The sequence below is a fragment of the Eurypyga helias genome, unplaced genomic scaffold, assembly GCF_000690775.1.
Source record: "Eurypyga helias isolate BGI_N326 unplaced genomic scaffold, ASM69077v1 scaffold26246, whole genome shotgun sequence".
Taxonomy (NCBI): Eukaryota; Metazoa; Chordata; class Aves; order Eurypygiformes; family Eurypygidae; genus Eurypyga; species Eurypyga helias.
The window spans coordinates 12,959-26,583 of NW_010256387.1; the positions used below are offsets into that span (position 1 = coordinate 12,959).

General features: G+C 38.5%; 1 protein-coding gene across 1 annotated transcript in view; it reads right to left on the reverse strand.

Moving 5' to 3' along the window:
- Nucleotides 1-948: 948 nt before the first annotated feature.
- Nucleotides 949-13,625, reverse strand: part of LOC104511161 (macrophage mannose receptor 1-like) — a 31,661-nt gene continuing 18,984 nt past the window's right edge. Inside the window, exons 18-28 of the mRNA XM_010153657.1 lie at nucleotides 13,398-13,537; nucleotides 12,088-12,202; nucleotides 11,221-11,402; nucleotides 10,446-10,548; nucleotides 8,717-8,946; nucleotides 7,313-7,478; nucleotides 5,762-5,908; nucleotides 4,567-4,683; nucleotides 3,570-3,737; nucleotides 1,773-1,802; nucleotides 949-1,193 (exon numbers count right to left, since the gene is read on the reverse strand). Of these exons, the coding sequence (XP_010151959.1) occupies nucleotides 949-1,193; nucleotides 1,773-1,802; nucleotides 3,570-3,737; nucleotides 4,567-4,683; nucleotides 5,762-5,908; nucleotides 7,313-7,478; nucleotides 8,717-8,946; nucleotides 10,446-10,548; nucleotides 11,221-11,402; nucleotides 12,088-12,202; nucleotides 13,398-13,537 (1,643 nt within the window). The remainder of the gene's footprint in view (nucleotides 1,194-1,772; nucleotides 1,803-3,569; nucleotides 3,738-4,566; nucleotides 4,684-5,761; nucleotides 5,909-7,312; nucleotides 7,479-8,716; nucleotides 8,947-10,445; nucleotides 10,549-11,220; nucleotides 11,403-12,087; nucleotides 12,203-13,397; nucleotides 13,538-13,625) is intronic.

Below are 13,625 nucleotides of genomic sequence, written 5' to 3' on the forward strand. Positions count from 1 at the left end.
CCCACTGCAATAGTGGCCTGCAGCATGAATACAGTGCCCAGTCAACAGTGCGTTTATCAGAGTTGGAGGATAGTAAGAGAAGACAACCTAAAATGAGCAATCAAGGGAAATTAAACCAGAAATGGATTCTTACAGCATTATTTGTCATGTACTTTATTTTATAGTTTATATATGCTTCTTTTTAGTCGTATGCCTAAAATGACTCATTAAATCACCAAACCATTTAACATCTCTGCATGCTAATTAAACAAGCCTGAAGTATTATTACGTAAGATATAGATCCTGTATTGATGTAGCCTTGTATTCATAACTGATACAAAAATAGTCATATAATATGACTGAGTGTTTGCAAAGATTTAGATGTTTTACAAAACCCAAGTTGAAGCCATGAACAAGGACAAATATTTGCATTTCACTTATAATGTTATGGCAAGGAAGAAACTTGTGTAAAGAATGTAAAACAGGGGCAACAAGGGAGAAGAATAATTAATGCAAATCTCTTGTTTATTCCAAACACCATTTTACTTGAGCAATGGTATGCCCTCTTCAGTACGCTGTGCTGAGATACATTCTTAAAAGTGCAGGCTTTGGGGCTGAGTGCTCACAAAGAGTGCTCACTGTGTGCCTGCACTTGACTGTGTGATACCGCCACAAATCTCTAAAAAGAGAAAACACTAAGGTATTAATGCACAACTTTTAAATCTAAAGTCACAGTCATGCTATTTGCCATGCTTGTTTAATTAGCCGTTTTACACAGTACTGAGTCTTAGTCCTGAGAACATTTCTTGAAGAACATAGAGCCATAACTCTTAATCTATACCAGTAATTGCTAATTGCAGTTCATAGTGTCTGCTTGTTAGGTGCTTGTAACATTTGCTAAGATTTCCTTTGTTCCAGCCAGAATATTTTTTTTAAAACTTAACCATATAATTCGGCTGTGTTATCTCATTAGACAACACTGTGTTCGTTCTTTTCTTTGACACTGATAGAAACATTTTCATTGTCCTTTCCTGTTAGGACCCTGCTGTATTCTAGCAGTGTACTGTGACAGCTCTCCTCTCTTTCAGTCTCATGCTGAGTTTTCATCTTGAATAAGAAATAAGTAATTAAGCCCATCCCTAGTAAAATTATGAGGACCAGAGTAAGTAGCATCCACATATTGATGAGACCATGTGCTTTGTCCTTTTTGGCATCTGTAAATAAATACAAAGCAAATAGGAGTGAGTGTACTGTAGCCATAAATAAATATGAAGAATACAGAAAACTGTTGATCTAATTTCCCCCTTAATTACCATGTTGTTATTCAGCAACCCACATTTATGAAGGAAATGGAATATAACCTCAGGATCTCCTGGCCTTCTTCCACTGTTCTCTTGGGGCAAGGATAGGAGGGTGGACAGGGAAGCTATTATAATTAAGGTGTAGATATTATTGTATATGTGTTTCTTTAGGATAAGAGTTTTATTAAAAATCTATCATAATGTCTCTGTGTCAGTCCCCCTCATAGATCTTAGCATGCAAAAGAAGGAGCAAAGAAGGGCTAATCAGTTTACCAAAGCATTTGGTTATCCTGGGATGTGCTAGGTGTCACATTGGTACTGCTAAATTATGCTGGAATTAATTCAATAGCAACTAAGTAAATTCAGCTCATATAAGTAAATATATAAAAGAAAAAAAACCCTAATTCATAAAAAAGCACAAGCATTTCTTTTTATACCTCTTTGAAACTACTGTGAAGAATATAATAAATTGCAAAGGAAAATAAGTCCTACCTTCTACATTTGCAGCTGCTTTAATAATTGCTGTCAAAGGTAAAGACAAATGTTCAGTCAAAATCTAAAAAGGTCACATTTTCTTCCTGACAGTTTCATGTTAGCTAAAGATCTGGCAACCTGTACATCAAGGTTACCTCACCACTTCTCCTGGAAACGTATTTGCTAAATTAACAGAGCTGAAAATGTGCAACTGATTTTTAACCTGACGTTCACTGTCATAGAACTGCAGTGTTTTGCTGATTAAAGCCTCCTTCTTGCTTCTTTTTTAATAAGCAAATAATCTCCAAACACAGGTAGTTTCTGACTGGTTTAGTTGGACTATCTCTTCTCCCCTGGTTAATAAATCTTGCCCTCTTCACTGGGTCTGTGTGCTAGTGGAGACTGGAAACAGCTTAATTAAATGCGGAAGGTATTTGTCAGCTTTCCTGTACTGCACACAGTTCCTTTGAGACTCAGCAGATTTCAATTTACCATAATTCGTTTGCATCTATAATTACATTTCTAAGTCCAGGCTTATGCAGTTTTTCCCAGCTGTGCAAAGAGGGCGCCATCTGCAAGATTTTTCTTGGCGCACTTGGGTGCGAGCTGGATGATGGCCAGTGCAAGAGCAAATCTTCCCCATGGGCAGCGGGAGCCGCAGGGAGAGCACCCGGAGCTGGGCTGCTGCAGCAGAAGCATAACAATACATTAAGCTCCGGTGTGTTTGTGAGCACGAAGGAAACACAACTATTAAATTGTCCCTTGGAAGGACGCAGAGGTCACTGTAGTGTAATACGGGCGTGTGCTGAAGCCCCGTTCTGCTGGAGAACCTGGTCTCCGGGAACGTTCTCTGTACGTAGGGGCCACTCACAGTCAAACCCATCAAACAAATACGTGTTGACGCTGAGTTTTTTCTTTCCGATATATCTGGTAACAAGGAATTAGCTGTCTGTAGTGTCTATTGCTCTGGCCACCCAAAGAAAACTAGGCGTTGCCCTAAAAGGAGAATTTTTCTTTTCAGAAATGCTCTGACACCACTACGAATGTGCACAGCTGCTTTCCCCACCAGCTGCAGCTTTGCTCTGGGAGGGGAAAGGACAGAACCTCAGACACATCCCGAACCTTGGCGTTGTGAAACAGGGCAGGAAATCTTACTTTTTTGCAGAATTAACAGTTAAACTCCAAAATACCACATGACTGCTTGGCGCACAGTACTCTGATATTTCTACTTCCTGACCAAAGCAGATGGTGCTCAGTTACACAGAAACAAAATATTAAAAAAAAAAAAAGCTAACCAAAACACTTCTACTGTTTTCAAAGGTCACTATACATGCTCTCCATCGTGCTTCCGTTCTGCTATTATTTAAATGGAATTGCTTCATCCATCTTGTACTGGAACAGCATGTATCATAGTACAGCAAGAGGAAGAAAAGCGAATTATTTATGCAACCCGCGTTCCATAGAAAGAGAATACAAATGTTAACAGGAAGTATGTGTGTATGTTGGAGGGCAGCAAAACGACAAAGGAGTTTAAAAAATTTTCAGAAAATATTGATCATCTTTAATTATTAATTGAATCTTCATCACAGAGTGCAAGAAATTCTGAAGTGATGAAGCAATAAAACATGAACAGGGCAGACAAAAAAAAGGATAACTCTATATGTTCATATTATTTTTGTCTGAATGCTGAGACAGGTGACAAGGAAGACTGTAAATTCAGTAGTTTATGTTGGTCTTTTGTAATGAGCAGATTGTGCTATTACTACTGAAATAAAATCATAAACATCAAGAGTAAATATTAAAAAAGTCACTTACTCTTTGGTTTCTTACAGATAAAACCCTTTTGGGAAGAGCAGGGAAGGACACTCCAGTAGCCAGAGAATGCAGACAACTCCACACAGTAATCAAGCTGGTCCCCAGATGGCTGTCCTTCACCCCAGTTGACAAAGTCCAAGGCACTGTTGTCTTGCCAAAGAAGCTTTCCTGGTGTTGCAAATGTTAGTAGCAATATTAAGAGTTATACATAAAAGATTTTTACTGAGCATAATAAAACAATACTACTTTTTCAAAAATTCCATCCGGGTTATTTTCCAATGCCTTTTATTACTTTGGATTCTTTTCTTAAAAACATTATAATTGCTTTTCTAAATTATGATTTGCAGATTTGCCACTGCACTCTATTCCTGGTAGCCAGCAGCCCAATTTTCTCCATACTGAGATGGAGAAAAGCTCAGTGCTGTGGGCTCCAGCCAGACAACCGCAACTCCCACACAGGTGCTCCCCAGCTGTGAGAAGATAAGAGCCAGCTGGGACATGTTCCCCACCGGGACACAGAGTAAAAGGGTTGGGAAAGACTTTCTCCTAGACCAGGTATGGGAGACATCCTCAGAGAGGGCTGAGGTCAGAGGGACGGATAGATATCATCGGCTGTGGTCCTCCATGAAGGTCCTTAATGAAACTGCAACTGTAAGCAGCTGTGTAAAAGTATCATCAATTGCAGAAATTCCTGGATTGTTTGAATTTAGAAATGAGGCCCCATCATTGCGTCAGGTGTGGACAAATGAAATGCCCATGCTGGCATCGCTTTGGTGAATCCATGCAATATCCAAGGCTCATAACTGAAGCCAAGCAAAATTCTTTTCTAGAGCCTTTCACACCTATTGCATAAACTTCAAAGAATTTTAGATCTTATGCTCTCAATCTATGTTTTTAACTAGCTTCTATTGTACTTCAGTTGGTTCCTTAAAAACAATTATTTCTGTCCATTTAGTGAAGTCTATTTATGATTATTTATAGAAGTTAAAATAGTTACCATTTATATTTCTGTATATTCCTATCCAAAAGCCACTTGTCTTGCTCGTGTATAAGTCTGCAAGCTCTACTAAAAAGTGTGATTCAGCCGCATCTCCTACGGAAGTCAATGTACCACCTATAAATAAGAAAACAGCAGAAGATGGTAGGAGGTATCCCCTATTATAGAAGTTAGGAGTAGTTACAGCCTTTGACAGGATAAGGTTAATAATAAAGCCTTTCCTGCTGGTGGAGTAAGTAAGGATTTAAGCAGAGACCAGAAAGTAAGGAAACAGCACAGACTGCTAGTGATGTCATCAGAAATGAAAGACACAAAAGCACAGTGAAGATGATGATTTTTAAACAGCAGGTAAAGTGCACGTTAGTTTCAAGTGACAGGATAATATTTTTCGTGCGTATTATGGATGATTATTTACTTGTTCTTCATGGTTTGACAAGATATATGTAGCACGTAATATTGTGCAGCAAACAAATTTGCAGTTCAAACTGATGTATTAATTTTTCTGGCAATGGTGGTGGAGGGAGAGCTAAGAGGATCTATAAAGATATGAAACAAAAGGATCCATTTCTTCTGGGGGAGAATAGCTCTTCTCTTTCTCTTTCACAGTCTCCTGAAGCATGGGTGAGGCAGCTGATGCTTCAGCAGCATGAGTGGGAGCATGCCAAGGAGCAGCTCATGGTCTTGGCCAGGACCAGCTGCTTCCAGACAGGGGAGGGAAGCGTTTGCCCTCCCCTGGCTCTGTAGACTGCCAGGGATCCCTGTTGGTGGAGCAAGGGCTTTCAGGCAGAACACACAAATCCCTTTCAGATCACACATCCCGTGTTAAAAATTGGTACTAAAAGTGACTGTTATTATGATATTTACTTCTCTCATGTGTAGGTGGAGATTACAGAAAAGAAGGGATAAGGCCAGAAAGAAGTTAATCCATCTTAAAGGTTTACTAAAAGGAGAAATTTTGTGAATGAAGAAATATAACAAGAAACAAGCATAGCTGGGAAAAGAACAAGGAGAATTGATCCCCTTAATTTAAACATCTCTGAAAAGCAAACATCAACAGTGAAAAATAAATAACACATTGATTTCCTTTTTTAATATGTATAGATTTTGCAGCATTAATTTTCAAGACATTTTGAAGTGATTTTTTTTTTTTAATGTCAAGGTAGGATTTCAATCTTTGGGTAAAAATAACAATTACCTGATTGGACACACTGAGTCACAGACTGAGCCCAGCTCATTTCATTGGCATTGAAGTTATAGCAGTGGCTTCGGAAAGGAATCCAAGATACGTGATCAGATTCAGGACATTTTCCAATATCCTGTGGAGGATCAGAAGGAAGTATGTCTAGAAGAAATGAGATATTATGGATGCTTTCATTCAGTAGGGATTGCAGTTCTTCAGATATGAAATAAAGTTTAAAACAAAACCCTTTCTTAAAAGTTCTTTAAAATATTCTTCAGCACACAGTGCTAGAATTATCAGTGACTGACTGTGTCAAGAGTGACAATGAGTAGCAGCACTGCTCAGTCACAGCTGAATGATTCAATGTAAGCCTGTGCTCTTCTGTGTTACCAATTAAATCAAACTTGGACTCTCAAGGATATTTGAGTGTTCACGGGTTTTTGGTTCTGGCTTGTTTTGTTATAACCAACAAATTTGTATAAATACAAGATACACTAAAAAGCAGAAAAAGAAATGCCAGAAAACTCCCAAACCTTCAAGACATTAAAATAACAAATTTATTTTAAATGAAATATCATCTAAATCATAATTTACTATGGAAATTTCCCATTTAGTATTTTCCTCAAGGTAATAATCCTTAAATAAAATTTCTGAACAGCTTTAACCGTGACAATGCATGGAATAAGCTGGATCTCATTGAATATTTATGTAGTAGCCCCTCATTTTCCTGCAAGCAATGACATTATGGAAACAAACAGTAACATTGTCAGTTAGTACATGCACTTTTAAAATGAAAGTTGCAACTGAATAGATATGAAATTCAGAGCATGGCCTAGAAAAGAAATTAAACTACACAAACCCAGATCAAAAGAAACAGAATTTCCATTAAGTCTGTGTCACTAGAGCTATCAGTGGTTTCTGTAATACAAATGAGAAAGCAAAAAGGTTTAGTCCCATCCTAAGGTTTGCCTGTAATTTTTAATTTGTAGTATTTCTCAGTGACGACCACAAAATCACTATTAAGTATGAATTTGTGTTTGGGCCAATAACAGGCTCTTTTTTCCCCAGATACAACTCTTCCTCCTTTCCCTGGTTTTAGAATCATAGAATGGTTTGGGTTGGAAGGGACCTTAAAGATCTAATCTAATAACAGTGAAGCTGGAACCAGTGTATGAACACGGCTTATGTTAAAGGAACAAAGTTTATTTTATGCTTGGTGGACTTTATTGATTACAATTCTTCCCACAAAATCCCTGTCAGCAAAAGGTTTCATATCCTAGACTCAGAGTGAAATGTTTAATACACTCACAATCTCGAGTTTTTTTCTGCCTGCAACAAAGGATAACTCCTAAGACAGTTACCACCCCAGGCTAGTAAAATGTCCGTATCTTGGCTGGTGAATAACAACTCCATCAAAATAAAACATTGTTCATGCAAAATAATGATATTGACATTACATGCTCTGGATTATTATTCTTTAATATATTACTTAGAAATTTATATGTCAGTCAAAGAAGGGGGAACAAGGTTCCTGCCATAAAAATAAAAATCATCACAATAGCCTACCCTCAGATTTTTTGCAGACAGGAAAATGTTTTTCATTACAAGGTGTTGTTTTCCAGGTCCCAGAGAGGTCTAGATAGACACAGGCTATTTTCTGTTTTGGTTCTCCGTAGCCCCACTTAGAAAAATTAATTTTCCTTTTATTAGTCCATCTGTAATACCCGTAACTCTAAAATTGAAACAGACATTTAACACATTTTTTCCACACTCTTATCTGCTGTTTCAGGTAAGTGGATTTATACAAATGCACATTTTCACAGTGCTATACAGAGCTCAGTTTGCATATCTGTGCTAATACTGTTAAAATATGAATTGAATCTGGACTTGGCAACGTAAGAGGCAATATGCCTCCCATGCTGAAACAGCCCATGAAGGTGTTTGAAAGCTAAATGATGCTTCCTGGGTACTGCTGGTGCTCAGTCCCTTGTCAGGCAGTGTTTTGAGGTAGAATCACCATCCCAGAGCAGTCAGGTCACCATGAAGACCAATATGACCATAGGAACATGAACCCTGTGGAAAGCTCAGGTGGAAGCGGGTCTCTGAGTCGGCTGTCCAACAAGGACTCTAAGCTCAAGTACAGATTTGACAACAAATATTCAGGAGTGATCTGCAGCTATCACTATGAAAAATCTGAGAAAACTATTGGTTTGTAAGAAGCAAAAGAGAAATACGCAGGAGCAGGAAGTCGTTTAGTCTTCCCCCATCACCCCTGTATTTTTCCAGAAAGAATCAGAAGAAATACAAGGAAAAGGGAACAGACTCAGTCAGTGTATTGCTTACATTAAGAACTGGGGCATAAAATGTCATCTTACTCTAGTGTCTAGATCTGTCAAGAGGCCAGGTATGCCAGCTCCTCCAGAGCTTGGCACCATCAGGGCAAGATCACTGCTAGGCGAACAGGAGGAACAACAAAGCTTCTCTCTGCAAAAGCAGGGCCAGATCATTTATAAGTAACAGGAGAACATGTCTGGTGATCTAAACTTGATTGTAATGGAATTTTAACTTGGTGTTCAGCAGCACATGGTACCTCCTGTGAACCCTTCTGAACCAAAAAGTAATGAAAAGTTACATCTGCCAATGATCGCAAGGCACCAGCCTTAATGACCCTGTTGGTACTTTTGAGTAGAATTCACCTCTTCTAAAAATAGCCATCTAAAAGTTAACCAGGTAGTTTGCCCTGAGTGTCCAAGATTCCAATAGAGTTAGTAAAGAAAGGCCAACACTGTCAGAGATTCCCATCCTTCACCATTGCCTGTAGTTTAATGGTTTAAGACGGATGAAGTTAAATGAAGTGACTGTTGTCCACCAGTCCTAGGTTCCTAAATCTGTTCCTGCTACAGTTCTCCCTCCTGACAGCAATCCAATCATAGCATTTAACCACACCACCTATGAATTTATTAATCTTACCACATTGCTGTTGAGCCCAATCCATAAAGGTTCTCCATATTGCGCCGCCTGCAGTAGCAGGAATATATTACTGTAATAATCAAAAATGCTGGCAAGCTCTGAAGATTTCTCCTTGCAGGCTTTTCTTGCTTCTTCCCAATTCATTTTAGAAGGAATGATTAAATAGCTGCTGTTACCATAATGGATGAAATGAGAATCTGGAGCAGTTGTGGAATGAAACAATCCAGGCTCTGTAGGAAAGAGGTACAAATTTGAGAGGAAGGTGAGAAAACAGTGAACAATTACTAGCTGACTGAATAGCAGTATTACTTTTGATTAACAGATGAATGTAATGTGGCAGCACAAGCATCAAGTAAAAGCATTTCTTATTTAAAATGCAGAAGACATATTTTAATGGTAACTTGGTATTATTTTTAAATGTAGTGTGAGTAGCATATTCGGGAGAGGCAGAGAATGAGCTGTGCAGATCTATAGACATACAGTGCAGCAGATGAAATGGTGTGAATATTGGTCCCACAGTGATCCTCCTCCCAGAGTTCTCTAGGTCCCCCCTCCCATAATGCAGTTGAAATTCCTCCCAAGCACAAGCACAGTGCAGGATCTCCATGCCACTGCAGTCTCAAAATAAGGGTGAATTTCATTCTAAGCAAAGTTTGTGACTCTGCTGCTACTTCTTTCCCATGTAGGATGAAGTGGAAAAGGAAACTGTAGCTGTACTTTAAATTATATATGCGGAAGTAGAAAACAAAGACCTAGAGCTAGTGATGATAGAAAAAAAGGGCAAAAACTGCCTTCTTGTACAGTCAGAGTTGAAAACACCCTGGCAATTGTTTTCGCTAGTGATGGCCTCGTGCAGCTTTCTGCACTTGCATGGGACAGAGCCATGAAACATCTGACCCAGATGTGGCTTCTTCCTGTATTTTTACTTGCTGCTCAGCAGTTCTTTCTTTCTATTCCTGCACACCCTGCAGTGTAGCTGTGCTCCGGATGTGTCTCCCACCCTGAGGACATATGAAGAAACCTAGAACTTTTGTCCTTCTGATTATTGCTGGTCTTGTGATATAAAAGCATTGCTGGAGACTGAGGAGTAAACTAAATGGTTTAACTGACCTTAGTTAACCTCCCAGTGGAGTATGTGTGAGGGTTTTTTGGGGAGGGTGGGGATTAGATCTGGAGGCTGAGGTTGGGCAAGCGTCTTTTAGTGTGTTGTCTCTCTTGCTAAGATACCTATGGTGAGGTCACGGATGGGTTGTATTGGCATTTAAAAAAATAACCTAATTTAGGTACCTATATCTGTGCTAGTTTTGTAAAGCACAGATGGCTGACCTTTTCTGTCGATAGAGAGAAAAAAGTTATTTTGAAGGCACAGCTCTTCTAACAACCTGTTTGGGGCATTTGCCTCGTGAGGAGGCAGGTGAATCCTGCCTTCAAAGGTCTACTCACCAAGTGCAGGCGACTGATTAAGTCTAGGTGTCTGCAAGGTAGGTGAAGACAGCCTCTGACAGTGTTGGTGGGTGTGCTGGTAGGGGAGAGGCAGTAAAGCCAAAACTATTCTATAATCCTTATCCCAGAGCGAGTTTTGTGTCTGGGGTTCTTGAGATGGGAAAGTAGCACCGTTTCCCTCACCCAGGCTGCTACAGGCACACCTAGGCACTTAAAACTGAGGACTGGTACGGTTGGATTATTTGGTAAATAACTTCCAACAAAGAAGGTGAAAAATAAAACTTACTGCTGTCCATCTGGCAAATATAGCTTTTCTTATGCTGACAGTCAGTGTTTTCCCAGTACCCTGCTTCATCTACTGATCTTTTCGTCATTGCAATACAGTCAGTCTAGGGGAAAATTAAATAAGAAAATTATAGCTGATAAAGCGCAAAATGTCTGGAAAAATAATAGAAACAGGTTTGAGGAGATGAAGTTAACAGCTTTCTTCTTTAATCTTCTGGCTCTTATTTTCATTTATTGTTTCTTGGAAATTAAAAGTATTATTATGTCTTAAGCAAATGTACTTTCCTTGGCAGATTACTGCAAGAACTTTTTTTCAGTTTATTAAAATTTCTTGGAGTGCACCGAAGATGTTTTTACTATGTATTTTATGGTAATCTGTGCTTAATTTGTTGAACTTTCCATTAGATTCATGCTGTACAAGGAGAAACAATAAAACAAATTCAAAATCCCATCTAGAAATACTAAATATTTTCAGTAAAGTCCAGTAATTCTAATTCTAGCAGTAATTATAATACAGCACTCCTGTTTTGCAGTTCTAGACTTTTGCAAAGGAATGAAAATAAGTATAGACTCTAAACAGCCCTATTAATCTCTGGTACAGATTTAGAAACTTGTTTTCTGAAATACTCAGTTGCTTTCTACTATAAGCCATTGAAATATTGCATCCTAGCTGAGACAGAAGTCAGGCATGTTACTTTAACCTTTAGCATGTTATTGGTTAAACATTTTCAGGGTTTTTTTTGTTGTTGTTTTGTTTTGTTTGTTTTTCTGTTTACCTGTATTGTAATATACTTCCAGTCAATTCTTATGTATTTATCTCTAAATGGGAATTCTCTTGCCCACTTTGAATAGTCAAAAAGACTTCCATCTGTCCAAAGATATGTGTCCTCATGGTTAATGTCACTCAGCCCGATCCATGTTTCATTGGCCACATCCTTTAAGTGGAAGGTGAAGAAGGCTAATAAAAAAAAAAAAAAAAGGCAGAGAAAGGGCATAGCTGAGGACTTGTCTTTCTTCAAATTCAGTGTAAACAAAATACCACATAAAACAACCACTGAACTTTTAAAAAATATTCTTAGACATATATATGAGTGAATGGTAAAGAAAATTACAATGGGTAATTGAACATAAACAATTTGATTTAATTAAAAAAACTAAAAAAACCCAAAACAAAACCAAAAACAAACAAAAAACCAACACCCCAAAAAAATCCCCAGAAGTTTTTTTAGATAAAAATTATATGGACATCTTGGAAATATTGTAGAAATTAGGCCTGGAAGGGACTTCAAAAGGGCTAAACAGTCTTCCCCAAGGAAGCATCAACTGCACATACGTAATTTCTGATGGATGCTTGTTTACTGTCTAACTTGAATATCTGTGGGCATTTCTTTACTATGAGCTATTACTATTTACCTCATCTTCCAAGCCTCTGGAGAACTGGTTATTCGGTTCCCTGCACATGATGCTTTTACCAAGAGATGGGAAGTGTCCCAATATCTCACTCTAGTCTTCTGTCTGTATCAAGAGCTCTGGGTCTTCATTCATAGGTATGCTATTTAGATCTGGAGGCTAGTTCAGCCTGGTCATAAGACAGTGAAATGTGTTGGCTTCATACTTAGCACCAAAAGGTTCAGATGTCATACCTTGCACCTGGTCATTGTGTATAGAGGCCAAATTTCCTCCTAATTCAATACAAGCACTTCTTGCAGAGTGCCAAGTCAGTCTCTCTTCTTCTTTGTATCCAAATATTTTATAACACTGAGAGGAGAGTAAAGGATTAGGCAAAATTTCAGGTGTCAAAGAGTATTAAAGCCATTAGTTTTGATTAATTCAGTTCTAGTCCCTGCATGTAAAAAGCAGACGGCAAGGGATGTGCTTTGCGCCAGCAAGAAGGAGACCCAGGTAAATGCAGTGATGCATGTGCAGCACTTTTAGAAACCCTGGGCTGCCCAGGGCTAGTGCTGGGCAAGAGCAGGCAACCTCCAAAAGCTTTTAGGGTGTTAAGTAGATATCCAAGGTGCACAGGTAGAGATTTCAGGTCTCATTACTGAAAAGTAGAATTTTTGAGGGACTGAAACTATTTGCTGATTGGGAACATCCTTTGGAGCAGGTGGCTCTGAGGTCAAGTTCTTTCAGTTACATACCACAGCCTTAGTGCTAAAGCCTGACTTTGTGTGAGCACTCAGCATGAACAGAACGGCATCAGGAAGAAGTGTTCTTTTGTACCATCTATTAGTATCCTATGAGGATTTTTCCTAAATACCAGTGCACAAAATGGTTTGTGTGGTTCTGTATGTTCTGAGGGACAGAAGACATGTTTTTTTAACTGGCATATGCTGGTTCTCTCTTTTTATGCCCTTTGAATGTGTAAAAAACATTACTTATTGATTGCACTGTGGGATTGTTTCATGGTTTTCATGTTGGCTGGGCTTTTTTATGTTCATATGGCCAGGTCTACTTTTGCTTAATTTAGTGAAAAACAATGCTTGCTTGTTTTTTAGATTCGGTGTGGCATTTATTGCCATTTATGTTACTCAACTTAAGATGAGCCGTTGTGATAGCCGAATACATATGAAAAGCGTGACCTTTCATTTTTGGTCTCACTGATACTCAGAAAAGGGGCTAACACTTACAGGTAAGGATAATGGAAGAGGATTTCCAGGTAGTAAGTATGTCTAAACCAGAAAATTCTCAAAAGAAAAGGAAAAAAAAAAGTAACTATGGCTAAATGCACATGGACATTTACAAAAATTATAACTTAAGATTCAAATTCACCTTTTTTGAGATTTAGATATGGACTTGCCAATGTGAAAATTGACTGCACTTCTAACTAGAATACCACTTAATAAACTTGTGTATAAAGTGAGAGAATTTATATAGTGAGATAAAAGGGATAGTTGTTTTCTTTACCTATAGCAAATCTGCTAAATATGCTTGAGATTTGTTACTGCACCTTATTGTTAAACAAAAGCCAGGTTTCATGACATCCTCCCAGAGATGGAAGTACAGTAGGAGCAAATCCTGAGTAAGTTGAATTGTGCCTTTCACAGATGAAGGCATTTTTCACAGCACAGCTTATATCTTTCCAAAAGCCTGTAAATAAATGGAATACAGAGAATCACTCTCTGAAACTCTCGTATCACCATCACAGCAGTCAGCCCCGGACAGTGCACCTTCCGGG